Source organism: Aethina tumida, chromosome 1 (assembly GCF_024364675.1).
Source record: "Aethina tumida isolate Nest 87 chromosome 1, icAetTumi1.1, whole genome shotgun sequence".
In the NCBI taxonomy this organism is placed as follows: Eukaryota; Metazoa; Arthropoda; class Insecta; order Coleoptera; family Nitidulidae; genus Aethina; species Aethina tumida.
This window is the reverse complement of record NC_065435.1, coordinates 73357276-73385133: the sequence shown is the minus strand read 5'-3', so window position 1 is coordinate 73385133 and position 27858 is coordinate 73357276. Positions and strand designations below refer to the sequence as shown.

The following is a 27858-nucleotide window of genomic DNA, read 5'->3' as shown; positions in this document are numbered from 1 at the left end:
TCCTTCTGATCGGAATTTAATGTAACGACGAGAAGAGTATTTGTTACAATATGTTACAATATATTACACAATAAAATGACCATTTATGCAATAACATTTTTAATTTGCAGTTTGCACTATTTTTATATAGCAATTATAAAGAATAAAATAAGTACCAGTTGTCAGATTTCTTAAAATAATTAGGATTAGAAATAAAACACAATATAATTGTATAACACGTTTATAAATATATTACAATTTAATAAAATATGTTTTATTAGCATTTATCACAAGAATCAGAACGATAACTAAAGTCAATATCATGCAATAAAATATTTGTTATTTAATGGAATAAAATATCACAAAATAAATACCGTTCTGTAATTTGGTTAGATTGTGCACATTAGCTAAATCTGTCGTCAAATATGAGACAAAATGAGATAAATCCATCAAATAAAATCATAGACCAGGTACAATTACAATATTCTTATGTCTGCAAAGCACAATAAATACAATTGTTAATATTTGTACAAATCTATTATACTGTTCAGTAATAGATCAACATTAAACAACTTAAAATTATTAAAATTAATTCCAGTTACAACAACCATAATACCTATACCAGTTCATAAACATACACTTGCTGTTAAATAACACGATTAATTTTCAGTTTGACAAAAAATTACAAGTTAAGTTTCTTTCCTCTAACTCTACAACCTAACGATAATTGTGTCTCACAGTCAGATTTAATTTGCTTCAGATTCTGTTTCATGGGATTAATTAAGGTACCCAGTAGTTCATCTATTGTGTGATTATAATAGATAATTTCCAAGTTTGTTTTCAAATAATTTTCCAATGACGTTACTTCTATTAATACTCTGGAAAACGTAAATATAATTTTCAAAATAATTAATTTTAATTTACCAACACATACTCATTTATCACAGGACAGATTGTGTCAATCTGCATGGGATTGGTATAATTATTGGCAATCTGCCACGAGTTGAACCATGTATTCATTCTGAAAATAATTGATTTTTTATTATAATTTATAGTATGTTAGTTCTCTACTTACTGGTCACTTTCTATGATGTTTTTGTACCTCGTTCTTAGATTAACAAACCACTCAAAACCTACGAAGATTTGCCATCCGGGGAAGTTCAGTTGGGGTAGCAATGGGGGTCGTATTGGCACATCGTTATTTAAGAAGCTGTCAGTATATCCCAGCATTTTTCTAACGGAACTACAAAATAATTTGTCTAAAAGCGAATATCTAAATTATTTTACTCACTTATTTAATTCCGATGTGAAACCTCCGCAAAGCCAAGTTTTTAAGCAAACTGCCAGTGATGGTATCGCACATGGTAAAAGCTCGCATATTGTGGCATAATGGTCAAACCTATAACCAAAGTAATGATAAGAGTTAGTATCTTATTGGTTTTTGGCATAGATTACCGCGACCATCCAGTAAGCGCGATTCCTCTAAAGTTAATAATTTTCCCAGCATGTACTCCAAGTTCGTTAAGCCATGCCTCGTGATTGCTAACGTGGAACTTGGTAATGGGTATGACTTGAGCGCTGCTTGTGGCACCTTTGAACGCCGTAGCGCCCCACACATTCGTGAACACATTCCCATATTTTTCCCACAACGCGCCGCCCAATTGGAAATTGTCCGTTGAATTGTAATGCCACACCATTGGTTCCACCAAGTTACCCAAGTAATAATCTAGGTGGAAATGTTCAGTGAAAGAATGAAAAATTGTCAGATTTTACCTTGCAAGACTTGAGTATCTATGTTACGTAACATGTCGTCCCATATGATGATTTTCAAATGTGGATAGTTGTCCTTAATGTATTGAGCAACTTCAGTCACGTGATCTAAATATAAACCTGATCGTCCATATTTTCCAGTCTGTATTCTCTTCTGACATGAGGTACACAAACCCATGTGCCAGATCTGGAAAAGTACATCTGGTAAGAAAATGGTATACTCTGAAGGTCTTGCCAAATATTTGCCTCGTCTCCTCCTATGTGTAAGTACTGTATATTCGGATGGAATGCAACGATTTGCTTGATCAGACTCCTGACCAGGGGCATGGTCTCACTGTTGCTCGGGCACATGGAACTGGGATAGGCATCCACCTCCCTCAAAGCGCGCCACTGGTCATGCTTCAACACGAACTCCATGTGCCCGAACGTTTGTACTAGGGGTATTATTGTCAAACCGCAATCAGCCGCTAAAAGAAAAAATATTTATATGATTTATATTTATAATGTCAAGAAATTTAAATGAATCTGGATGTAGGAACTGGCAATATTAAAAAATAATCGTTTATTTGTTAAATACATCGTGAAATCGTAGATTGTTTTCATAAACAAATGCTTTGAAATAATTTTTTATTTTTTTACCAGTATTTTACACTTCATCTTTTATTAATTATTATTTTCTTAATAATTTTATTTAAATTTCAATTATAGAAAAATTAATTAATAACGTAAAGATGTTATTCGAATTATGATTTTACTTCTTAAGGTGATTAAATTACGTACTAACGGTACTCAATTCATTTATATTGAATAATAAATGGCTAAATTGAAGATGATGAAATATGAAATTTAGGCATTTGAGTAATAATTATCTTGATCGGGATTGACATAAAGCCACAAGAGAAATATACAAATAGCTCATTTAAAATCGAAAAAAATATAATAATAATAATAGTTATTATTATATTTTCATTGTAACCGTTGTAGTCTAATAAAGATACAGTTTATTTAAACGAAATAGAGAACATACAAGCGTTTCCCTAATTAGTATAAATTGTATTATATCATTTATTTTGAAATTAATGATAACTTACCTTTCGAATTTCAAAAGAAACCATTAACATTTTATATAAAATTAAATCCTATAATTATGCAAATTGTTTTTTATCTTAAATTAAATATGCTGAACTTTTAACTTTTCTTGAGATATTTATTTGTATATTATTATACATTATCGGGACATTATATTATCTGGACATTATATTAACACACTATAAGCGGGTCGGGTAAAAATACCCGTCTCGAAAACTGTTGATTGTTAGCTGGTCGGGTAATTTTTACCTTTTTGAATGTACTTTCTTCAAAAGCGGGGTGAGATAATTTTACTCTATTGGTTTACATACGGAACTGAAAGAATTATCCCTTATTTTTTGTTATCATTCAACAACTTAGTTTGGACTATTTTGCTGCCCGCCTATAGCGTGTTAATAAAAAATTCATTAATTACTAATTTTTGATTGTATATTCTTTGGTGTTTATAAATATTATTAAATATTAAAAATGAATGATTTTATTTATTTATAGTATAAAATGATAACAAAAATATGGTTAACTTTAAATCAATAATATAATTTAAAAATACAGTAAATAGAGGAAATAGAAAAGGTAATTAATTCGCATCTTCAGAGGTTCTCTAAATTTAGATATCCAAATAGTAGTTACCAAAGCCTTAACCATTGTAACAAGAAAATACAGCATACGAAATAAAATGCGCATTTTTAATTAAAATATGCAAGAACCATTTTTAAATAAAAGAATAAATAACTCAAATTACGGAGTTTCGTTGATATTGAACTTTCTAATTTTTTTCTTATAAATTAAAAACGAATATTTTTGCATAACTTTTACTGAAAATCCTAAACCATTAGTCCCAGTATCTCAATAACTTGAAAGTTGAAAACTAGTCTAAACAACTAATAAGAGAAATTTTTGATTAATACTTTTTCTAAAGTTAATTACAAGTAATTTTTGAGAATAAAATTGACATCAGCCTGGACTAGGTATTTGATAATAAATAATAGTTAATTTTTCTAATGTTTTATTTGTTCTATATTTTTTTAAATATTCATTTTAATTTAGTTACTTAAATACTTTTGGCGTCTGTCTTATAGAAATATTTTAGGACTTATCAAGATACAACAATAGTGAAATTCATGTAAGTATAAACTATTATTTTTGTATAGATAGTACAGTATAGATCCTGCATCATGTTACGTTTTATACTTATATTTTGGTACCTAAAACCTTATTACCCTATTATTTTACTAATTTTGACCTATTTTGTGCAACATAATTATCAGATTACGTACAAAATAGCATTAAATACATCTTAATATAAATAATTTTGCAGAACTTGCGCGCTAGCCATACACACAATAAATACTGCGTGTAAAAAAATGCAACACCCAGAGTGTATTAAAATATTTTTATATTTTTTTTTTCTTCATTTCTTTACGGTATCGCAAACAAACGTGTATTTAGTTTTTGTTTTATTCAGTAATTTATACTAAACGTTAAACATGCCTAGAGTACGGAGAAGAAATGATTTGAGCCAATTAAGCGAGTTTGATGGAGCTACAGTAATAGGCCTGCATGAAGTAGAAATTTCGTTTTGATAATGTAGCGTTTGAACAGAAAGTACATTGTTGCGATCTTGGCAGTCATGGAATGAAGAAGGCAGAAGAGGTGGAGCAGAGTAGATTATTGGCCCTAAGGGACAGGAAGAGTTCAGCGCAAATGACTGCTTATGGATATTTGCCGATGAAGATAGACCAATTGGTATTCGATCTGTTTACCACTGTATAAGGTCTTTTATGAATGAATATTGCAAATAGTTTTAAAATGATGTTCAACTTGCTATTTGAAGTGTTAGTGCATTATTAGTGAAGTGATCGTAAATTTATTTTAATAAAATAACCCAATGGGAAGGCTATAAGGTAACGCAAGTAGAATGTTGAATATATTGATGAGTATGAAGTGTTATCGATATAGTAGTGAGGTGCCTAGTATTTGTAAAGTGGATTGACACCAACACGGTTTATATATTTTTTAAATATTAGAATTACACCATTTATTATTAACCATTTAAAACACAAAATTTTGAACAGATTATTTAAACTCCGACTCCGAATAAAAATTTAGTGAAGTATTAACACACTATAGGCGGATAGTAAAATAGTCAAAACTAAGTTGTTGAATGATAACAAAAAATAAGAGATAATTCTTTCAGTTCCGTATGTAAACCAATAGAGTAAAATTATCTCATCCCGCTTTTAAAGTAAGTACATTCAAAAAGGTAAAAATTACCCAGCCCGCTAACAATCAACAGTTCTCGAGACGGATATTTTTACCCGACCCGCTTATAGTGCGTTAATATTAGTGTAAAATATAATATATGTAGTGTTGAATGGTGGTAAGGTGATTTTAACAATCTATTAACAAGAATCCAATGAGGAGGAGACAAGGTAAGGGCTAAGCACTATTGGTAACGAAACTGCTAAAAGTAGCGACCGCGGCTCCAGACGGAAAAGTAATGTCTTTGGATATTGAAAATACAGTACTGGTGATTTTAAAACTATGTTTAGCAGTTTTGCGGTTTTCCGCCCAATATTTCATAACCCTTACAACAAGAAAAAGATATTGAATATAGATTGAGAACAATATTAGTTAGGGCAACTGGCAAAGCAAAGTAGGATTCTGAACAAATCTCCATTCTTAATAATTTTATTTATGTATTAAATTTTTTCAAAAATTTTAATCTATATGGACCAAAAAATAATTAAGCTTTAGAAATGTACTAAATTACTTTAATAAAATCTATAGACTATATCTATATCTGAATATTTACGTTTGATCCGCGCAAATATGCCGTCAAAATTGCAGCGAATCTCTCATTACGCCAAAATTACACTAGGTGTTCTGTACCTAGAATCAACACGTTAAACGATAGAAATAAACGTAAATAAAAAATAAAACAATTTATAAATTAATGTGCCAATTAGTACAAAATGTACAAATCTCAGACCTATGTTTTGTGAGAGAATTATTTCTAATTTTCTATATGTATAAAAATTAGTTTTTAGATCAAAATAAATGCGTTTTAAAAATATATTACAAAAAATGACTTTGGTTTTTAATTAATGCAAGTAAATTAAACGTGATTTCACAAAATATAAACATATTTTCGTGAATGATAATCAAAAATTATAATATTAATGAGCATTAACTTAAAAATATTAACTTAAAAATAAGTTATTTGAATTTGTTTTGTAAAAGTTGTATTAATACAAAAATGCATGTACCTAAATAAATTAATTGGCGAGCTTCTTCTAGAGAATATGGAGCTCCATGCACTTGTGCACTGTTTGACAGTCCACCAATTTGCAGCAGATCCCTTGTGTATGGAAATGTGTCCTCCCATTCCAATAAGATGCCAGTCGCTCCTATTTCCTTTATGAACGGGAATAGCTGCCGTAATGTATTATTGTTAGTATGACGCAATACTTGATTCAATTAATTAATTAGTCATCAAAACAAAAACAAATGGTGTTTGTTATTGTTTTTGACTACGTTTTACGTACCTTTTCAAAGTAGGATATCTTTGGAGGAGCTCCCTTTAAGTCCAAGTGCACCAACCTGAATAAAACAGAGAACATTTAAATGATACTTATTTAAAATACAATAATTTACCTTTGTGTACCAAATGTTATGTTGTCCATTTTATTTATTAACCTAACTCGGGTTACTCAAACTTATTTATTGATTTTGAGAAGTGGGTCTACTCTAGTAGTTCAAACATCGGTGATGGTGGTTGCATATTTTCTAAATTATTCAATTTTTAAAAATAATATTGTATTTTAACTTATAATATTAAATTTATTAATATTATTAAATATTTTATTATTGTTATATATTAGCAATAATAACACGTCTATCAAAATATAAGAAACTTACAAGCACACAAAAACTGAAATAACACAAAACATCTTAGTAAGACTGGCTAATCATAATACAAATCCCAGTTGGCCGAGAAATTTAACTACAATTGATCTACAGTATCGAAAACGCTAGACCCAGCCACCTGCGGATTGAAACCCTTTAGTAAACAACAAAGAAAGTTATAGGCCGGCAGTCTCCGCAGGTGAATTTTTATCAAAGGTGAGGTATTTTATCACTGTCTATCGCACGTTTCAATTGTTCTTTAATTTTTTTATTTATGCATTTATTTATTTTATTTAATTATTGTGATACATTTTTATTTTGAAAATTGAGGATTACTAAATACATTCGCAAAGATTAATTTATATGGTGCGCCAGCGCGCACTAGCAGAGCACATTATCTCTGAGAGTAGGGACTCCTACTACGGGGCAAACTTTTACTGTCTGTCGCGCATGGTTTCTCTTTAAAAATCAGATGGACCACTTTTCTTTCACGATTTAATATCAAAAGATAAAATAAAACCGCATTTCCAATCATTAATGAAAATGTGCAGTCATTTGAAAGTCTGCACAACGATTTTTTTTTTTTAACCAAATACTATCGCGTGTACACTAATTCACCTTCTGATTAAATTCTTTTATCATATAGAAAATTGTTCCCCATTTGTTCAGAAAACTAACCTGTATGTTCGAAAAAAATTCGGTTTGGTTTTTCGAATGTCCAAGAAGACCCACCATTCCACTTTGGGTGTCCTTATAATAAATTAACTGCTCAAAGAGCTTCTTGAGAAAGAAGCTTACCACTTCAAATGAATTTTAGAATTTACAAGGTATACCACAAGGATCTCCACTGACTCGAAACATTTATAGTTTGTACTCTTAAAATCTAAACGTAAAAATACTCATTACATTATTTACAACGACGTAATCGTTGTTAACTTCAACGGACATTCAATATATAGTAAGACAATTCTAAGTAATAAAGCGAAGCATTTTGGTTCTATTATAACAAAATAGTGACATCACAATTAACACGATAAGTAAAATACTGAAATTATGAAACCTGACTAACCCACTGTTTAATATACAAATGTATGAGAAAACGAGGATTCTGGACAGATTTAACTACTAACAAACAATTTATGCAACCGTGAGAGTAACTTCGAAATCTTTCATGTGATGTATCATACAATGAGGAAGTAAGATTTCCAGATTTTTTTAATAATAATATAAAATTAAACAATGAAATTTTTTTCTCTCTTTCTCACAATTTTGTCCAAAGTTTGGAGGCTAAGTAGCTCCAGTCGATAGCTTTTTGGATGGATGTAAAATTTCGATAGTTATAAGATATTCAGGATAAATTTTTATCTTCACAAGACTGAAATCCCGAATTTAAAAATGTCTAGACTGTAATTTTTTGACCTCCACTAAAATTAGACCAACTGTTTGTACAGCCTTTGAAAACTAGGTTTTGTTTTATCATCATCTATATATTTTGAATTTATATTAATTGCGACTATTATGACTATATTCCTGAAATAAAAAAAAACTTAAATAAATTTACCTGTCTTTATTAAAATAATAAAATTGAGCAAAAAATATTTGTTCAGGTGGCAGTATAAAATGTGGGTAATACAAAATAAAGTCAGTCGTCAATAAAAAGCCTAATTTCAGATTATTCTTGATGAGGTCACTGTTGTGGAAGTCTTCTTTTAACCATGTAAACATAAACGGACAAAGTTCCTATCACTCATACTCCAGTGTTTGTTTGTGATAAAATAGTAAATACCTATAACAACAAATTATAAATTCAATAATTCAGTAAAATATGTACTAGTACAATAATCTTTATTATTTAAAAAAGAATGAAGCGAAAGAAATAATTTTACCCTTCTGAGTCAAGCACCTCCCGTAAATTAGCTCGTGTAATGACATGATCGTCACATTTATACCAACAATCATGCTGCTGGCGCACAAATGCGGTGTAGTGACCTACGTTGATCGATGATCCCACGTGATTTATTACTGCGAAAAGTGAGTATCTATTATCCGAAGGGACGGTAGGCGTGTCTCGACGACCGTGCCGACTCATGAAAGGCGTCATGTCTAATGTTTCTGGGAACGATATTACCGTCGAGATCTTCTCCATCTACAAAAAAATTTGTTATAAATTGTTATTAAATAAAATTTCCGTAATAACCTCAGTGGAATGTTGAAATCTCTTCAAATGAAAACTGACGACAATTGGAAGCGTTTTAAGGGTGAGCTGCTTGGTGGACTCCTCATAGGATTTGCACTTCTCGCAAAATATTTTTGCGCTGGAACCGAGGTGCTCGGCCCTAGTAAACCGTTCCAGACAATCTATAAGGGAGGAGGGAGGCCGGCATCCAATCGACACGGGCCCCAAATCCAAAGAAAAATCGGAAATAGGATCGATGGTTGTAGATACACCTCTAAAATTGCAAACTCATTAATAGTTACCAATACTTCAACAAATATAAAGCATGTACTAACTTGCATTTTTGGCATACGACGTCGCTTTGCAGCCCGCCGGCGAAAATCTGGTCGATGATACAGGGACAAGTCTTGGCGCCGCCGCCGACACCGCCGCCACCTCCGTTCCGTTCACCAGAACTATTGTGCATATGAGGCATGGTCGCCAAACAATGTTGGTGCAAGACGTCTAAGGTGGCGATGAAGAACTCGTGCGCATCCTGCTGCTCGTAGCCCGCGAGGTGACGGGCGTGCGTCCAGATCAGATGCAGGAGCTCGTGCAACGCCAGCGGCACACGCGCCCCTTTGTAGAATTCCTTTAGGAAAGAGAAGTTTTAAAAATTCACCGTTCTTGACGTGTTAAATTGTAAGTTCACCTGGAATAGTTTGGACACCTCGCAGACCAAACAAGTGCCGGGGACACCGTTACACTTGTGCCGCTCAGTGAGGAAATAGTCGCGTAATAGTGGCGTATGCATCAACGCTTGTACGATGCAGTTCATAAAACACGTCGCCCCCAAATTTAACAACCCACGCAGTCCGATTGTCGATTCGGGCGTTATGCAAATTTTCTTTGTTCTATGCTCCAGTAGATCGCGTTCTTCTTCCGTCGGATCCCAGGATGTCCATTCGAACAACCTACACGCAATTTTTGTTATTTACGATTTAAATCCATCACTAAACAAAAATAACAAAGAAAATACCTTTTTTTGAATTTGCCGGCCTGCATTTTATTATCCATAGTAATACTGTCGATTTCCGCATCGTATACGTAGTCGTTGCAAGAGAAACAGTGCACTTGGCCGTACGTTAGGTCCACTGAAATTGTGTGCTTATCAAGTCTCATATGTTCCCTAATGTGTTTGTGGCATCCGAAGAACACGCATTCCAAACAGGCGTGCAGAAATGGACCCCTGTTTTTGCACGTCCGGCAATACGAATTCATTACCTGTGTTTGAAAACAAATTAATCATTGCAGATTTTGAATAGACATTCACAATTATGTATAACATATATATATATATATATATATATATATATATATATATATCTGATGTAGAATACTAAAAAATGCTATGAAAACATTTTAATTTTCCCTAAATTTGTATATAAATAAATATCCAAGTGATTAAAAAAATTATTTCAATTTTTTTTAAGAATTTGATATAATATATATTTTTTAATATTTTGAAACTAGCTGAGGTTGTTTCAAATTACATTCTTAATTCATATTCAAATTATTTAAATTGGCTTGGACCGTCTAGCTTGTACAATGCATTCTAAATGTGCAACAACAAATTTTTTAAACAGGTTATATTCTTGTTCTTGAGCGATAGAATGAGCAGTATATAAAAAATATTTTTGTTGATAAGAATCTATTGAATGTTATCCAGTGAATGATAACGTGCACCTTATACTCATTCCTTGAATCTTATATTGTTGGACACTAGAAGACCGCTATATCGTCTATTATATCGCCACATTGATAGACTTTTTAATCTTAAATATTTAACAAAAAATAGTTTTTCTTATGGTTTCCAACAAGAGCATCTTTTTAATTTAAGGTTTAACATATATAATTTTTGTGTCTTAAGAGTTTTCTTAGCAGGGAGCTTTAATGATTTTTTTTATATGCTCATCTCATGCTATTTAGATGTCTACTATACGAATTCTTGAGGTCACTCACATATCAGAGACAATAAATAACCTTGTTAATAGCAAGATCTAGAAACTTGGATTATTTCGAAATTTTATTAAAAATAAAATTTTTAAAACTGAATATTTCAAATACAAATTTTCTATACATTAATTTAAAAATAAAATGCCAAAATTTGTTCTCTTATATTTACTCATAATTGGGATTCCCCCATAATAATAACCAATCCCACACAACACTAAACAAAAACAGTGTCATCCCTTTGTAAACAAATCATTTAGCACACTATAAATCAAGACACAATTTTAAATAACTAGGCAACTTTTATTCACAAACAATACACGTTTAAAGTATCTCTTACCCTCGTTCGACGACTTCTCGCCGGCGTCCCGACCACAAACACCGAGTGTATCCATTTAAACGATTCGAGATTGTTACTGTCTTTCTTGAACATTTGTAAATGGAAACATCCTTTCGCACTCATTCTTCGTAGCAATAAGATTTAGTGGTTTAGAAAATGTGTATGATTTCTGACAGTTCCTGTATGTATTTTGACGTTTTGAGCGTTGTTGTCATATCATTGTAAAGAGATTTGTTCACCGCTTTGTATTTATGTGTTTTATATTCGTTTGTATTTATCAATTATTGCAATAACTCGGATTGTTTTGTGTTAGTAAAAACATTGATTGTATTGTAAAAACAGTGCGATTTCGATTCTGATCGGCTTAAACTTGACAACTATCGATAAACTTGACAACGAAACAAATCGTCCAGTTGTACCTACACAACATCTCAATTGCCAACATTACAATTTTCATACACTCCCAGAAAGGTAACAATTACCCATAATTATGGAAGGAATATCATAATATACAACTAATAAAATCAAATTAAGTGGAGTTTAATTTATTATCTTTTCATATATTATTTTTTAAACTAAAATTGATCACGTACAAAGTTTTATAATGTTGGTAATGGTCCAATCAGCTGTTTACATATTTTGAGAATTTGACAGGTACTTTTTTAATCAACGACATACCCAAGTATATTTTTCTTTACCTTCGTATTGATTGTTTATTTCCAGTGTGTCGAGTATAATTATTTATTATAAAAATGCAGTTGCCACGATGGCTACAACAATCATAGATAAGTCAAGTTCGAAAAGCGAAAAATCAGTAAATGCGGACTTAACGACATGTAACATGGCTTCGTATACTAATAAATTATCGGATAAGGTAACTGTCCATCAATTTACAATTAGCTGTAATTAATTAACTACACCGTTTGTTTACATATTATTTTTTAGCCGCTACTAGGGGAGTTAGCAATAGAAGCATCTGAAATAGTAAGCAGATTAGAACAAGTAGCTGAGGGAGTTCCAGTAACGGAAAACGCATTCACCGTTTTCCTGGGACTTGAAAAAAAACATACTGATGAAATTCTTCACATTATCAATGGACTGATTAGTACTGATGATGAAGGGGTCCCGTATTCTTTTCCGCCTTTGGGCAGTGTTGCAAAGCTGGTCATGATTTCACACACCTTGCAAGCTTATTGCGGAGGTCTGGACAGAGCAATTTTACAGAAAATTAGCACCAGATTCACCACTGACACAACTCGATGGATCAGTCAGATCTTTGGGTAATTGGTTTGATATATTTATTTTTATAAATTGACTAACTCCAATATAGTTTTTTGGATTCAACTGCATTTTACCATGAGGATCAGTTGGAAGGTTTAGTGAGAGTTTGTAGGATGATGTTGTATTATAAATACCCGAGATATTTTGAAGATGGAGCATTAGCATTTACAGAATCACTTCCCACAATATATAGTAGCGTAATAAGTCCATTAGGTATTGTTCAGCATCTCTGTAAACAACTGGGATTGCCATTGGCTTGTATACGTCCTGTGCCTGTCAATACACATTTTGGTAAGACAATATATTTATTACATATAATTATTAGTCAAAAAAAAAATTATATTGCATAATTATATATAAAAATATACGTTTTAAATTACCAAAATTTTATTAAGAAAAAATTAATTTCAAATTTTAAAAAGTATAGATAAACCACTAATCTCTAAATTATATTGTGTTTTATGTTATTAATCTCTTTATCAGTTATATTTTGTGATGGCCTCCAAAATTAAATATATATTTTAATTTCTTATCAGTTGTAGTTCTGTTTCAAAATGTGACATATTTTCAATGAAATCTACAAAAAAAAGTTTTAAATTATTAAAAACATAACCGTTCTACAAAAAATGTAGCAAGTAAAACATTTATTATAGAACAAATATAAATCAAATGTCAATATTTTGGAATTATTAGTTTATAATTATTAAACATACATATTGAATAAAAAAGATAATCGGCCTTATTCTCTAAGCAAGCAAATTGTTAGAAAATCCTTAATTTTTCAATATTTTTAATTTCATTTTCACATTTTAATATTTTTTTATTTAACATGTATATTGTGGATCATTTTTGATATTTATAATTCGATTTTCCTGAATGGAAAGACTTAGACAATATACAATTCTATGCAATAAAAATTGTTTTCTGTATTCCTTGGCATCTAAAATTAGAAATTATATTTTATATTAATAAGTATATATTATAAATTTTATAGGTGATTTCATCTTAAATTGGTAACAGTAAATACATATACAAATTGTTAATAATAAAAATGTCTTATTTCTGATATTCGTTTAAAATTAAACAATAAGATGATTGTTTCCGACAATTAAATTACAAAATCTCATACTTTGTCTACGATAGGTTGAACAGACTGAAACATTAGTTTCTCTGACAGGAACATATAATTTTTATGTTGCTAGGTTCTCAATATACAATGGACGTGGCACAATTGCAAAAGATGCTTGCCGAAGATGTCGCCGTTGGCAGAACGCCGATCGTAGTGATTGCGGATGTCGGTACTCCGATCACTGGCCACGTGGATAACATTTCCAGAATCAAAGAATTGTGCAAGGTACACGACGTGTGGCTACACTTGCGCGGCCACACTTTAGCCGCCCTTGCCTTGCCTAACCACCAGCCAAATGGACACGTGAGTTGTAGATAAAATTTGCACATTCGATATTTAATTCTCTATTTTAGAATGGCTCTGTAGCTGACAGCATGACCCTCTGCCTCAGCAGCTGGTTGGGCATTCCAAGTTTGCCGATGGTTGTATCCTTTTTGAAAGTTTTAATATTTTTTTGAGAAAATCTTTACACGAAAACATTTTCCTTAAAGTCGACAGACATTGACTTGCAGGCAATGGGATGCGACACACAGCAGCGCCAAGTACAAGCAGGTAGGAGCGACGAGGGAGAGCACGTTACCCTTTCTGGCGGGACTCCATAACGATCACAGCGGTAGGAGAATTCTCTCGATGCCCCTGTGGGTTGCGTTTCAGAGTCTCGGCACAGAGGGCGTTCACTCCCGCATTCGCGATAACTTCCTTGCCAGTGAGCGGCTTTGGGCCGCCCTTAACGACTTCAGACATCTTAGAGTTCTGAGTACCAAACCCGGTGGAGAAAGTGGAACTTATACGGTATCGGAATTAATGTCCAAGCCTGCAAATATACCAGTAACTTTATAACCATTTAATTTAAATATGAGTTTATTAATGATGTACAATTTTAGTTATTATTTGAATCAACTTCTTCGTCGGTTGTCTTCCAATATACACCCGACTTGAAGGAAGGAGAGACGCTGACAAAAGTCCCAGCACACTATGATAAGCTCAACTCATGGTTGGGACAGATTCTTCAAATTGAAGTGCCTCAGGTTTATTCACCTTTATTTAATTTGATAATTGACATGATTTTAATCATAAATAGTAGTATATTTATGTGACTTAAATATCAAAATATTATAATTGAAATGAATTTAATAATTTATATAATTTTGTAATTTAGGTGCCAATTAGTCTATGCGAAGACGAAACTGTGGGCGTGGTGTTGCGATATTGTCCATTTGAAAATGCACTCGATCGGCAACCCACTCCAGAGGAGATCCAGACGTTCATCCAATGTCTTGAACAACAATTGATCATATTACGTGCCACCCTTCATCACAAAGAAACTTTCGTCAAGCTGGTTGAAGAGTCGCCTGTCCTCCAACTTGTTGACCTGCCTGATTGGGCAGGTGTGTGAAATAATTGAAATCTCCTAAATCATCGTATTAATCTACTGATTTTTAAGGTATGGGTGGAGTACGATACGCCCCGGAAGGCTGGGAAGAGCTTTTGACTGTACAAGCGAAGGACGAGCTTAACCATTTAAACATGGCGCTGGTGGATTCGTTGCGTTCAACTGATGCAGCTTTCTCATTGGGAGAAGATGCCGACGGATTATTGTGCGTTCGTTTCGGCATGTTGACACCTCAATCGGACGTCGAAGAATTGCTTAACTTGGTTATTAAGGTTGGGCAGAGTGTTGAAGAGAACTCCAGAGTCTTGGACTCCATGAGTGAGATAGTTAGAAAAGGTATTAACAAAAATTATATATATTATATATAGTATATTACTTGTTATTTCTAGGTATTGAAACAGCTACACTCGATTTGCAAAAAGAAAACGAAGAAAAACTGTGGCAAGAAGGTATTTTGCGCCACGTCCCTGTAGTGGGCACTTTTGTAAACTGGTGGTCGCCGAAAACAAAGGAAACCGGTGTAAGAGGTCGCAGTCTGAATCTTACACAGGGTGTTGTGGAATCCACAGAGAATATATATAAGTATCACATGCAGATTCAAAGCGGTACCGTCCCCCAAGGTGCTAAAAATCCTCCTCCCACTCCACAAGTTCAAACACCAATAGGAGGCAGTCATTCCAGATCCAGTAGCCATGCTTCAAGTCAGGGCACGGCACCTTGTACTGTTAGTATAAAATTAGACAATGAGAAGAATAATGTAGAAAAAGTTGCAATAAACGCCAAGAAGGAGGCGACAGATGTTTCCGTCATTCAAAAGGACTGAGGATTGATTGTATCGAGGCTGTTAAATTTGTGACTTAATTGTTTTAACACTATATGAAGTATTTAAAGGCTTTTTATTGTTATGATTGCATTTTGTTATGATTTTATTTAATTCCAGAAGAAAAGTTTAATACATAAACCGAGTTTTATTCTTTATTTGTAGGTTCATTAAGTTATTTTTACAGTATTCTAATGTATTATATAATATAAATTCGATAATGCACATATTCTTGTTGTTTTCGGCAACGGTTTACCAAAGAAGCTTAAAAAGCTTGCATTTGTAATAAATTTTATCTTATTAATTTAAACGTGTTTTATTAAACTCGCATCCACTTAATAATTAACTATTGTTGATCTAAAAATATTTTTAGAAATAAACTTTAGTATTAGAAAATCTAATAATGTATGTTAATTGAATTGAAAACTGATCAACATATACATTTAATTATCAAAATTCCATGGGCACAAAATGAAAATTCAAGGGAAAAAGTCCAAATTCTCCTGTATATCTTCTTTCATTTGTTTCTTGCTTTGCTTTTTCTTAACAGGAGGTTTGGGTATCCGATAGTAATAGTCGATTAGCTCCAGCATAACACCGTTTGTCCATCCAAAACCAGATTGAATTAAATACTCTCCTCCTCCTCCAAACTGACCGCTGTTTTCTGCATTGTACTTTTCGAACATGACCTTATTTTCATTGTAGGCCTTAATATTAGACCTTATCTAAAATTATATTATGTAAAGAACAACGAAAATAATAAATATGTTTATCTTAACAAAGTAAGTGATAAATTTTACCCATGTATGTGCCAGCTGTTTTGCTACGTCTTTGGCTTCAGGGTTGCCAGAAAATTCCAAGGCAAAAATTAATATGGTTTGACTAGGTGACCAAGCATTTGGATAGTCCCATTGCTGTCCAGAGGGTATAAATGAACTAGGTGTTCCACCATGAAAATCTAAATTGAATTAATTAATATTATTTTAATTGTTAATTTACAACTTTTGCATACCTAAAATTCCATTTGTAATTATATATTGTAAGATTCGAGGTATTCTGTTACTCATATCAGAAAGTTCCATAGCTTTGGCCCAGAGTGGAGTAAAATTACTCATGTAAAAGTATCTTCTATGCTTTTCAAGTTTCAAATCATAATCATACCAGATACCATCCTCCTCACACCACAAAAATTTTTCAATATTTCTTTTCCATTCTTGGCCCAATTCATAGTAATAATGGGCTTTTCTTTGCATATTTAGTTTTAGAAACATTTTATACATAGTCATAAAGTCCATGTATAAAAAGGCATTTAGATCAGCAGGAACATTCCGTCGCGTCTGTATATGGGATAAGTTTGCATATGGACTACCTTTATTGTCAAAAATCCATCTAGTTGTAAAGTCCCAACCACTTTCTGCACCTGCTTTCATGTCCATGAAGCACTCAGCCTAATAACAAATTGAACATGATTAAATAATTATATACCGTCATAAAATATTTTACTCTTTCTTCTTCGTTTTGGAAAAATTCGCAATTTTCAATATCTTCTGCATATGATTCAGGCCTCGGTGTATCACTTTGAGTGCCATACGTAGCTAACCGATAAATCGTACCATTCTTTTCTATTTGAACTACTCTCTTTGTTAACCAGAATTCCATTTCCTTTTCTAAGATAGGCAGACTTTTTTCTAAGAAGTCCAAATTTCTCGTAATTCTTACGTATAGGGCAACCATAAGAACTAGTAGTGGTGGCTGACTTCTGTTCAAGTAATACACTCTAGTGCCATTAGGAACATACCCATACCGATTTACTAGAGAAAGTAAATTGTCGACCATACCTTCTGCGGTAACATTCATCCCACTTATTAACAATCCATGCACTATCCAAAACGTATCCCAATAATAAATTTCTTTAAAACGACCCCCTATGAACAAGTATTATGTGATTTATGTTTAATTTATTGTTAGTTTTATACCAGGTATAATAAATCCATGAGGTACCGGAATAATTGAATATGATTGAGGCTCTTCCATAACTGGTCTTGTGACTCTTCGTGCTAGAGTCGGCCATAAAGAGATTAATTCTGATGTATACTTTCTCACAACGTGATCTTCCAGTTCAAAAAGAATATCTGGTGCCTAAAATAAATAAAAAATTTATAAATAAATTATTTGTTATTTATTTATAATTAATTTATTTATTTATATTTATAAATAATATAAATTAATTAATTCGTACTGGATCATAATCAGGTGGCCAATATTCTTCTATTTCTCCCACAGAGTGAAAGTTTTGATAAACAAATTGTTTAATGTCCGTTATAGTCGGTTTTTTTCTGGTTTGAACTAAAAATTCGAAAAATGATTCCAACGTAACATTAACTGAATGTATCATCGAGAGATCCACGAAAGTTTTAGAATCATTGAATATACCGGACGTCTGAATGAGGTGCAAAAGTTCTCCATGACAGTAGATTGGACTGAAGCACGATTCACGCAAAAGAGAACCTTGGCATGTTACTAGAATACATAAAAACAGAAATTTTTTTAACATGTTGCCGAATTTGATTTATGTCATAAAATGATTTGGTAGTCAACTAACTGTTAAGTTTTTTTAATTGTTATTATTTTTACAATATTTCATCACTAAACAGTTTTCTTCCTCTTGCAAACACTTTTAATGTCTACTTTCAACTACGTCAATGCGTTATCTCAACAACTTTCTAAAATATCTGCATTTTTATACATTAATTAATTTGATATTATAGATTTTAATAATTAAATTTTCATCGGTTCTGTGTGTATCATTAAAGTTTAAACATATTTACGTCAAATCGCGTATCGCTGAATCATTAAATTTATGCTTCCTGATGTATTATGAAAGTAATTAATTTAATTATTCCACACTTTTGTCGCGCAGTAGGGTGTCACAAACATTCCGTAAATAAAAAAATTACCTTTTTATTTAGTTTTTAAATTTTTTATTCAATTGGGTATTCCCTGGAAGTCTGTAGTACAATTATGTGTCTAAATAACCCATGAAATTTGAATGAATAAATAATTATATAAGAGTGTGCGATTTAGGTAAATTTTATATCAACTATAAAACTATGTGTGTGAGTTGTTGTGAAGGAATTTTAATCTGTATATGTGCCTATGAATAATTTACTAGACCAGAAACAATACTGTGAATTATGTACATATACGCTGTATAATTAAAAATCATTTAATAGATTGAATAGATGGTAAATCAAACTAAAATTTAATTTAATAAAGACACTATAATAAAATAATCTTAACATTTCAAGGAACATAGCTGCTATCAATCATCTGGAGATCGAAGAGAATAGCTTACCAGCTAATAAAACAGAAATACTACAATATAATTACTGAATTGGTAATTTTCTTTTCTTAGCTCGTTTCTATCAACAACGATTTCCAGTGTAATGATCATGGATAAAGCTCAACACGACGCCGTTTGTCCATCCAAATCCGGATTGTACGACATATTCGCCACCGCCTCCGAATTGTCCGGGTACTTCTGCATCGTATTTCTCGAACATCTCTCCGTTTTCACTGTAGCCCCTCATGTTGGCTTTTACCCATCTAGAAATGAACTCTTTGGCGATTTCTTTGGCTTTCGTTCCCTTAGATTTGTACAACCCACTGAGGATGATATCTTGTAGTGGTGGCCACGCGTTCGGGAAGTCCCATTGTTCTCCTGAATGATTTAGTGAAGATGGGACTCCACCTGAAATTTCAGATCGAATATTGAGTAACTGGATAAGAGCGGGTAGCAACTTATGTGAATTAGTTTAATTTTTACTGATAATTGTTGGTAAGCCAACTAGTTATTTTTCAAAATTTACCTTGGTATTGTGTGACGTTTTCTCTTTCGAAATATTCTGCAGCCCTTTCTCCCAGAATCTTCCCCATGTCCTTGTTGTAAGAACCGGTCCACAGAGGTGCGAAATTGCTGGGATAGAAACCTTTCTTTGGCACCCTCTTAATGCTGTCATAATCGTACCAAATGCCGTCCTCTTCATTGTACAAAATGGCCTCGATTCCCTTTTCCCATAGATCGGCATAATCTTTCCAAAGTTGTTGTTTTTTGTCTTCACCTGTAAAGAAATTATGTGAATCGTTCGAGTTTGAATTTTCGATAAAGTTTACCTAATTTTGCATAGAGTTCTGAGAGAATAGAGAAACTACCCTGAAGGAATGCGTTCAAGTCTACTGGAATGTTTCTTCTTGTTTGAATGTTGGATAAGTTGGCAGCTACGCCTTCGTCATCAAAGATCCAACGTGTTGTGAAGTCCCAACCGGTTTCTGCGCCGCTCTTCAGGTTTTGGTAACAGCTTTTCTGAAATTATCATTAATTACATTAAAAATACTTATAATAAATGATTATATAAAATAATATAATTTCACAGTACTATGCCAAAGTAATTATAACTGCAAATAAATTGTAAGGTTATCACATTGATTTGTTTAAATTAATAGTAGGTATCACTCTAAATGCATTGATGCAAATATATCGCCGTGTTACAAATTTTTGTTGAGCTGAAGGTTATTGGTAGATATAGCTTAGTTGTTGCAGTAGTTTTGTATTTTATTTTATATAACAATGAATGTTAACATTAATATTTATAGAAAACACTTTCAGAGGTTTTATCATATAGCTTTTGTTGTTAGTTTAATTAAAATAATTAATAATATATACAGTCATATTTTTTGCAAACAATTTTCAGTTTAGTACATTTAATAAAAAAATTGTTAAAATAAGTATATATTTCCTTGTGCGATTGTACTGATTAATGTACATTAAAATTCTTACCGGGATTAACGATAGTTCCGACAATAATCAAGTTTTTATAGACATATTGTGAATTCTGTTAATTATTATTTGATAGCTACGTACTCAGAACGATTACAATTTACTTATTATTATTTTTATTTAATTGTTAATAAATAACATATTTTTTATTTGCTCCTGGCATTTTTACAATTGATGTAATTATAATTTTAAGTCGTGACAAACATGTATTTAATTGCAATTTTATATATAACTTTTTAATTACCCACCTTTTTATTTTCATTTGGTTGATATGCACAAGTTCTGATGTCTTCAATATAGGATTCAGGTCTAGGTGTGTTGCTTTCCACACTGTAATGGGCAAGTTTGTATTTTGCGGAATTTTTGTCTTGCACCGTAATTGATCTATTTCTAATCCAGAAGTTAAGTTCGTCTTCTACAATTTGTATGTTGTCTTTGAGCCATGTGATATTGTTTGTTGCTTTTATATATTCATTCACCATCATTGTTAGGAAAGGTGGTTGAGATCTGTTGAGGTAATATACTCTGGAACCGTTAGGTATGAATCCGTATTTTTCTACTAAAGACAAGAAATTTTCCAAAATTCCCCGTACAGTTTCAGTCATTTCACTAATAAGTAATCCTTTGACAATCCAGTAAGAATCCCAGTAGTAAATTTCTTTGAAGCGTCCTCCTGGTATAATGAATCCATTTGGCAGAGGGATGAGTGAGTGCTTTTCAGGGTGGTCAAAAACTTCTTGTTTCACTTTGCGACCGAGCGTAGGCCAAATAGCTATCAAGTGTTTGGCAAAATCCTTTACTTCAATGTCGGAGATTTTTTCCAAAAACGATGGATTTTCCTTAAAATCAGGAGGTGACCAATTATCTAACTCACCGGAATCAGTGAAGTAGTCGCCCACAAAGCTCTTTAGTTGATCCTGTGTGGGATTGTTACTGGTGTTCACCATCAAATTGTCGAAAACTTTTAGAGTTTCATCCGGAGTCTTGACAAGGCTAAGGTCGACAAACGATTTAGAGTCGTTGAAGATGTGTGCCTGCTGTATTGTGTCCAGTAGTTGTCCTTGGCAATAAATGGGGCTGCTACAAGACTCCACATTGTCGGATGCGGTGAACTGTACGAGAAGCAGACATACCGCCACAACAGCGAACGCGCGTTTCATCGTGACGGCGTGTGAACTAATGATCGACGATTTGCACTTGTTTCATTTATAGTAACCTGCACAAATCGTTTATGGTAAAATATTATTATAATTTATGTGAATTGTGAAGACGGCGAATGTAATTCGTTTTACGCGGTGTGACGTAGCTGATAAAGCGCGAGCGCTCCTCGTATTGGTCCTTTCAAGGGTGTGTTCAAGAGTTCTAAAAGAATTTAATCATCAGGTCAATTTTCTGTACTGTAAACAAATTAAAATTACATAATTTTAAGGTTTAGTTACGCGAACCATTTCTAATAATTTATTGCGTTTACATTTTTTTGTTTAATTTTAAAAATTTTGTTTGGTTTGTATATTTTTATTTAAATATCTATCAATAAAAGACAAATGTGACATATATTTTTTTTTTAATTGATTTTAATAGATGAAATAATAAAATAATTTTAGAATTAATGTTTACAAAATTATAAAAATTACATAATTATCAGAATTATATTAAAAAATAGATGATTTACTTTGTTTTTATATTTTTGGTTTATATTAATAAATTGCTGTAAATTATTAAATTTTATTAATTAATTCATTAATTCAATTTGGGAAAATTAAGACCTTGTAAATATGCAATTTTTAACAATATATTTTTTAAATAAATCTGCCTTCTAAATAATAAGTAAATTCGCAACTTGTTTTTAACGAATTTTAAAATTTGTAAACAATTTCTGCATTAATGTTTATTCGACTTTTATTATCACAAACACCACTATCTTTATCAAAATTTTGCATTATTAATAAGTTTATTGGTTATATGAAATATTGTGAATTTTTTTTTAAATACAATACGTTTTTAGTTGTTTTTATGTCATGTTTATTTTTATTTATAATCAAAATAATTATTGGATAGTTTCTATTTAATAATCTACTTTGAAATGTTAAATTTATTTCAAATCTGTCTAAATAATTGTGTTTTGATTTTATGTCAAAAAAGAAAATAGACTTAATATAAAGAGTAACATTTTTAGAGAAAATTGCCCACAGGTGATTTCAGTCGAAATTAACTTAAGGACGTACAACAAACATGAACATGAACTCAATATATAAAAATCAACGAACAATACTTATTATTCATTATTTCAAACTAGAACTTGACAATCATATCGCGGGCGTATAATTATTTCGTAGAACCTAAACACTAAAAGGACAGCTTCAAGAATAACAACGGCATACAATTGTCTTAAATAAACACCAATCGAAGCGTGCTCAGATAATAATTTAAATTTTAACATTGAAACGTATTTGCGTAACCTTATTGTTATACAATAAATGCAAAAACTGAACTGAAAAAATAATCCCTGAATAACTAAATAATGCTGGTAGTGATTTCGTTGGCTAGAATTGGTTATCAAATTCATCATTAAGTGCGTATGTTTTTTTAATGAATGCACACCATAAAATATTCATATCCGAAAACGTTAATAAAACCTGGGTTACATTTTTTGCGGTTAATTAATAGTTTGGAGACCACAATTTTGGTTGTAGCATTGAACAATTGGGAATCACGTCAAATTTCATTAGTCATTAATTAATGATCCGTTTGTTTAAAATTTATCAGAGTAATATCGTCGACATAGGTTAATAATTGTTATACGGAATTTACTAGTGTTAAAATTTGAAGAAATCCAGTTTGATGCCCACTCCCCAAACTCAATCGAAAATTTGATCTTAATAATTAACATGTAAAACAGGTTTCAGGTGTTTGCGACCGCGGATGATTATTCAAATTAATACTTTATCTCATTGCTAAATGTGTTGTTTCACCTCAATTCATACGATTAGTTTGTCTTATTTTCAACAATTTGGCAATAGAAATTTGTGCAAATACTTGTTCCATTACGACATTTTTATTTCTCCGAATTAATAAACCAATGTTTATTTCTTAAAAGTACACATTCTATTAAAATATGGGTTGTAAGTAAGTAGTTTATCTATTATTTGCAATTACCTTGCAATGAACAATCAAAATTGGTTTTACTATCTTCAATACCCACTGGGAAGATTGTTAATTCAAAGTATACATTTGTCGCAAAATATTCACTCACCTCGGACGACATAGATAAATCAAACAAAAACAAAGTGCTTAAAATTGACAGAAAAATGACGTTAAATTGTTACAATAGTATTTATCGTCGATCTTCTACCGAGTAATTTGTTCAGTTTCAATAAGCACAACCTTTTGGACTGTACGTGTCAACTTGTTGATAATGTGTCTAGAAATAACTTAAGAACATGTCTGCAACTGATTAATTAAACATTTTGATAAAATTATTGCAAATATCTCTTTTTTGCAAAATTGATTCTCAATACAATTTTTTATCTTTATCAACAAAATTAATTTCCGGAATTATTAAAAATTATGGAGTCTTGGTATATTTAAGTCATATTGTACTATACCTTTCAGATTATAATAATTATTGTAAATTATATTGTTATATACATTATGTACAAAACAAATAAATGATACTAGAACTGTTTACCAGATTGTATGTTAAGATTGTAAAAGGGATCCTTATAATTTAATGGGTATTGCTTGTTTTCTTTAATTGAATCATTGCAGTAATTGTTATATTTGTACAAATCAGATTATCTTCTATTTATTTTAGAAAATACTGGTTTTACCTAATTTTTAAAAATTGATTAGTATACTAAAATCAGTTTGTAAACATAATGCTAAAATGTGTACATGTATGTACTCAGTGACATAATAATGTAATTGAACCAATTGATCATCAAAAGTAAATAATTAATTATTTATTTTCCTTCTTATTTTATCATTACACAATTGTATAATGATCACGTGGAACCTATAAAATTGATTATGGGTTCTAAATGTTTGATATCTGGTTATGTACGTACAAACACCTGTTTTTTTAAATAATACAATTTTATTACATTTTTATGACACTTGTACTGTAAAAATATCAATTGAATTGATGTAAATTTGCGTAATTCGTTCACATGTGCACGAATAAAGAAATGTTATTTTTAATTCAATCTTATATTTATTTATTAATCATTCTAATTTTTTATTTGTATTTCATATAAATCATGTATGTGATAAATATTTAAAATATTCTTAATTGTTTTTATTTGAAAAACAAAATAGCTAGGCAATTATTCTTTATATGCTAAATTCATCTAATAATTATAAAAGTTTTGCTTATCTGTTAAAATTTGATAGTAAAGAAAATAATGTGGGACAATTAATTATATGCAAGTAGAATAACCTCTTGCAATTAAGATAATACAAATAGATAATGAACACAAAACAACCTACATAAACAATAATTATAAATTTTTAACAGACTATTCCATAGTGTTAAAAAGACTAAGGTATCTTATATGCATATCTTATCCATTGGTTGTTAAAAATTATTTCACCGAATTTTAACGTTCAATTTCAATATTTTTCGTCCATGAATAAGTAATGAAATTTTTAGATATTTTATGATGAAAAACTTCATTAAATTCAAAGTGTATGAAAAGTTTACATTTCATTATAATTTTTCATAAATAAACATTAAGAATAAATTATAATGATAATTGGCCAATAACTCGAATTATTTTGCTCATCTTTATTTTATTTTGTAATAACCTGTTGGAACGTAATTTATTCACATTCAGGAAATTAAAGATCAATTAATGAAGCCGGATCTTTATTACAACCAAGAGCACTTATCCTTTCTGAAATATTTAACTTATTGTCAAATAAATCAATTTTGATAAACAATTCCAACTACTGATAAATATGTATATAAACAACTGAGCCAGCACTAATTTAGGTACAGGAGATTTTTTTTCTGTAAATTTTTGCAAATAAATTAGTTTATTATGCGTATAGAAACAACAACACTTCTGATAAGATTTCAGTATTTACAATAATTTACATTGTACATATTTATGGAAATTAAAGTAAGGTAATTGTTTCACGTGAATTTCATCAAGGACAACCCACAAATATTTATGCACAATTAAATCACACAAAATTATCTATATCAACGTTATTTAAAAAGTAGTTAGTGTACCTATTTAAAATATATTCAAATTTATTTATTCAAATCCATCAAAAATAATACCAAATAGATATTACAATCATCAAATTTCGTTTCAATTTGGATATATAATATATAGACATTGCAGGAATTTGTTGTGTAGTCAAGTACTGGAAAAGTTTTAAAAATGTAAGACCACTTTATTTATCGCCAAACAAGAAATTGATAATATAAGTATCCTTACTATTTTTCGAAAATTCCATCACCGTATCTTAATCGCGTTCGTGTATAATATGCCCAACATTGTATATCAAGAGTGTTTTTATTCTCAAGATGACACTTAGACCGCAGCTTAAAAATCGATTAAAAGTAAATAGAAAACGATATGGGTCAAGTTGTCGTTGGACTTCAAGGTCCGAAGTTCGAACTCTAAACGAAAATTATTATTTTTGTTACATTTCAGTAATTATTTACTTGGTCGTTTGTGAAAATTATTCTTGTTGGCTTATGATCATGACCATTTTAACCACCGATCTGGAATTTTTGTGGTAATTTCTTAAGACAACTATAATTTCAAAATAATTTAAAATTATAGAGAATTTTTAGAAATATTTGCAGGAAATTAAAATTTACATGTTTGTATTATCAGTTATTATATGTTAATCGTCAACAACTTTCAATACCATTTTTATTCGTCTTAATTGTTTTGCCTTTTTAACGTTATTAGATTGATAAATCACTTTTTTAATCAGCTAGAGTATATTATATTTGTTTTATGAACGTTTCAAGATCTAATTAATTCAAAATTCTTGTGTGTTATGTTTAATTTTATAAAATAAACGATTTATCAATAGAATTTTGTATAATTTTTTAAAAACAATCATATTTTCATTCGATGAAAGTTTATAACTACACAAATATTTATTTTTAAAACCCATAAATCTACAATTCCTAAAAATACATTTAAAAATATAGCGTTGAAATTGCCTAACAATAGTAAATAATAAAATATAAATGGATTTTTATTATTACATTTGTCGGATATGTTATTTTTGTAGTGTTTTTATTATTATTTTAACATCATGGGACTTTTTGTGGTGATTCTTTAAATTGCTGTTAAATAATCTCTATTGTATAAATAAATGCTATTTTATTTCACAAATGTTAACAATGAGTATTTGATCTAAAAATAGTTTAGTTATTGATCACCTTACCACAAAAATTACAATTATAATGTAATTATTGCATTTCATTAAAACAATTCGATATTCTACAGATTTTTTGTAAACAATAATAAAAAAAATAAAATTTACAATTTCGTGTGATAGTAATTATATTTGAACATCCATTAATTACACTTCCTGTTCTTTTTATTAAAGTTTTTATTTGACTTAGTTGTTAACTTCTTGTTAATGTAATTTTAATAGTTTAATTTGTTAATTTTTTAGTCAGTCTGTTTTTATTTTGCGACAATAATTTTCTAGAAGGTCTAACAACAATTTTTGTATTGAATTATTTATTTATATTTTTTATTATAATTGTTTTAACAACAGAATTTTGCCACAATTATATTCTATATATAACATTGATTTGATGAAAGTTTAATAAAATCATAAATAATATTATAACATATAAACTATTTTAGTATTATTGATGACTCTACCGCAAAAATGTGGTTGTAAATTATTTTAAATATATAAACATAAAATTTGTGGACATATATATTTAAATTAATCCATTTGATTAAAATAATTTACTGCTCTATTACCAGTGATTATTTGTGAACATCCTATCATCATATCATATGTTATTTTATTTAAATCAGTTCTTTGGTCTAATAAAGTAATTTTGTCTTTATTACAGTGTATATACTTACTAATGACATCACTTAACTATATACTTTTGAAGATATTTTAACATGAACAAAGCTAATCGTAAAA

General features: G+C 30.6%; 5 protein-coding genes across 6 annotated transcripts; 1 reads left to right on the top strand and 4 right to left on the bottom strand.

Moving 5' to 3' along the window:
• Positions 1-204: 204 nt before the first annotated feature.
• Positions 205-6551, bottom strand: LOC109596017 (hexosaminidase D). Of its 2 annotated transcripts, none has more exons than XM_020011470.2 (10): positions 6496-6551; positions 6387-6441; positions 6108-6273; positions 1996-2216; positions 1753-1936; positions 1435-1705; positions 1271-1378; positions 1055-1222; positions 914-1000; positions 205-857 (listed from the first exon to the last, which is right to left on the bottom strand). In XM_020011470.2, exons 1-10 carry the CDS (start codon positions 6522-6524, stop codon positions 662-664), a joined length of 1485 nt encoding a protein of 494 aa, XP_019867029.2. In that variant the 5' UTR covers positions 6525-6551; the 3' UTR covers positions 205-661. The 2 variants fall into 2 exon arrangements, with proteins under 2 accessions (XP_019867029.2, XP_049817212.1); XM_049961255.1 differs by having other exon boundaries at positions 1055-1238; positions 1293-1378.
• A 1748-nt stretch (positions 6552-8299) lies between these two features.
• On the bottom strand, positions 8300-11637 carry LOC109596037 (ubiquitin carboxyl-terminal hydrolase nonstop). The gene is made up of 7 exons (XM_020011488.2): positions 11256-11637; positions 9942-10186; positions 9615-9876; positions 9259-9554; positions 8945-9197; positions 8634-8893; positions 8300-8533 (listed from the first exon to the last, which is right to left on the bottom strand). The coding sequence occupies exons 1-7, from the start codon at positions 11376-11378 to the stop codon at positions 8491-8493; spliced, it is 1482 nt and encodes a 493-aa protein (XP_019867047.1). The 5' UTR covers positions 11379-11637; the 3' UTR covers positions 8300-8490.
• Positions 11638-11944: 307 nt separating this feature from the next.
• On the top strand, positions 11945-16182 carry LOC109596036 (pyridoxal-dependent decarboxylase domain-containing protein 1). The gene is made up of 10 exons (XM_020011487.2): positions 11945-12129; positions 12201-12535; positions 12586-12827; positions 13739-13968; positions 14019-14090; positions 14164-14493; positions 14550-14693; positions 14825-15053; positions 15110-15394; positions 15448-16182. The coding sequence occupies exons 1-10, from the start codon at positions 12022-12024 to the stop codon at positions 15879-15881; spliced, it is 2409 nt and encodes an 802-aa protein (XP_019867046.1). The 5' UTR covers positions 11945-12021; the 3' UTR covers positions 15882-16182.
• A 115-nt stretch (positions 16183-16297) lies between these two features.
• Positions 16298-18487, bottom strand: LOC109596015 (trehalase). The gene is made up of 6 exons (XM_020011468.2): positions 18118-18487; positions 17855-18017; positions 17382-17803; positions 16891-17326; positions 16679-16836; positions 16298-16603 (listed from the first exon to the last, which is right to left on the bottom strand). The coding sequence occupies exons 1-6, from the start codon at positions 18430-18432 to the stop codon at positions 16358-16360; spliced, it is 1740 nt and encodes a 579-aa protein (XP_019867027.1). The 5' UTR covers positions 18433-18487; the 3' UTR covers positions 16298-16357.
• Positions 18488-19139: 652 nt separating this feature from the next.
• On the bottom strand, positions 19140-21894 carry LOC109596016 (trehalase). The gene is made up of 4 exons (XM_020011469.2): positions 20964-21894; positions 20052-20241; positions 19748-19999; positions 19140-19629 (listed from the first exon to the last, which is right to left on the bottom strand). Exons 1-4 carry the CDS (start codon positions 21873-21875, stop codon positions 19304-19306), a joined length of 1680 nt encoding a protein of 559 aa, XP_019867028.1. The 5' UTR covers positions 21876-21894; the 3' UTR covers positions 19140-19303.
• Between the last annotated feature and the right edge of the window lie 5964 nt (positions 21895-27858).

What these genes read in the sequence shown, in the direction of transcription:
- LOC109596017 (XM_020011470.2), bottom strand. Translation starts at nt 6,524, where the DNA reads ATGGACAACATAACATTTGGTACACAAAG. An exon ending in GCGCTTACTGGATGGTCGCG is followed by an intron (nt 1,379 to 1,434) that starts GTAATCTATGCC and finishes CTTTGGTTATAG; the next exon opens with GTTTGACCATTATGCCACAA. An exon ending in AACATCATAGAAAGTGACCA is followed by an intron (nt 1,001 to 1,054) that starts GTAAGTAGAGAA and finishes AATTATTTTCAG; the next exon opens with AATGAATACATGGTTCAACT.
- LOC109596037 (XM_020011488.2), bottom strand. Translation starts at nt 11,378, where the DNA reads ATGAGTGCGAAAGGATGTTTCCATTTACAAATGTTCAAGAAAGACAGT. An exon ending in CGAGAAGTCGTCGAACGAGG is followed by an intron (nt 10,187 to 11,255) that starts GTAAGAGATACT and finishes TTTCAAACACAG; the next exon opens with GTAATGAATTCGTATTGCCG. An exon ending in GATTTCAACATTCCACTGAG is followed by an intron (nt 8,894 to 8,944) that starts GTTATTACGGAA and finishes ATTTTTTTGTAG; the next exon opens with ATGGAGAAGATCTCGACGGT.
- LOC109596036 (XM_020011487.2), top strand. Translation starts at nt 12,022, where the DNA reads ATGGCTACAACAATCATAGATAAGTCAAGTTCGAAAAGCGAAAAATCA. An exon ending in GCCTGTCAATACACATTTTG is followed by an intron (nt 12,828 to 13,738) that starts GTAAGACAATAT and finishes TTATGTTGCTAG; the next exon opens with GTTCTCAATATACAATGGAC. An exon ending in ACCACCAGCCAAATGGACAC is followed by an intron (nt 13,969 to 14,018) that starts GTGAGTTGTAGA and finishes TCTCTATTTTAG; the next exon opens with AATGGCTCTGTAGCTGACAG.
- LOC109596015 (XM_020011468.2), bottom strand. Translation starts at nt 18,432, where the DNA reads ATGTTAAAAAAATTTCTGTTTTTATGTATTCTAGTAACATGCCAAGGT. An exon ending in GGCCACCTGATTATGATCCA is followed by an intron (nt 18,018 to 18,117) that starts GTACGAATTAAT and finishes TATTTATTTTAG; the next exon opens with GCACCAGATATTCTTTTTGA. An exon ending in TCATGGATTTATTATACCTG is followed by an intron (nt 17,804 to 17,854) that starts GTATAAAACTAA and finishes ACTTGTTCATAG; the next exon opens with GGGGTCGTTTTAAAGAAATT.
- LOC109596016 (XM_020011469.2), bottom strand. Translation starts at nt 21,875, where the DNA reads ATGAAACGCGCGTTCGCTGTTGTGGCGGTATGTCTGCTTCTCGTACAG. An exon ending in AACCAAATGAAAATAAAAAG is followed by an intron (nt 20,242 to 20,963) that starts GTGGGTAATTAA and finishes TGATAATTTCAG; the next exon opens with AAAAGCTGTTACCAAAACCT. An exon ending in AAACGTCACACAATACCAAG is followed by an intron (nt 19,630 to 19,747) that starts GTAAATTTTGAA and finishes CTGAAATTTCAG; the next exon opens with GTGGAGTCCCATCTTCACTA.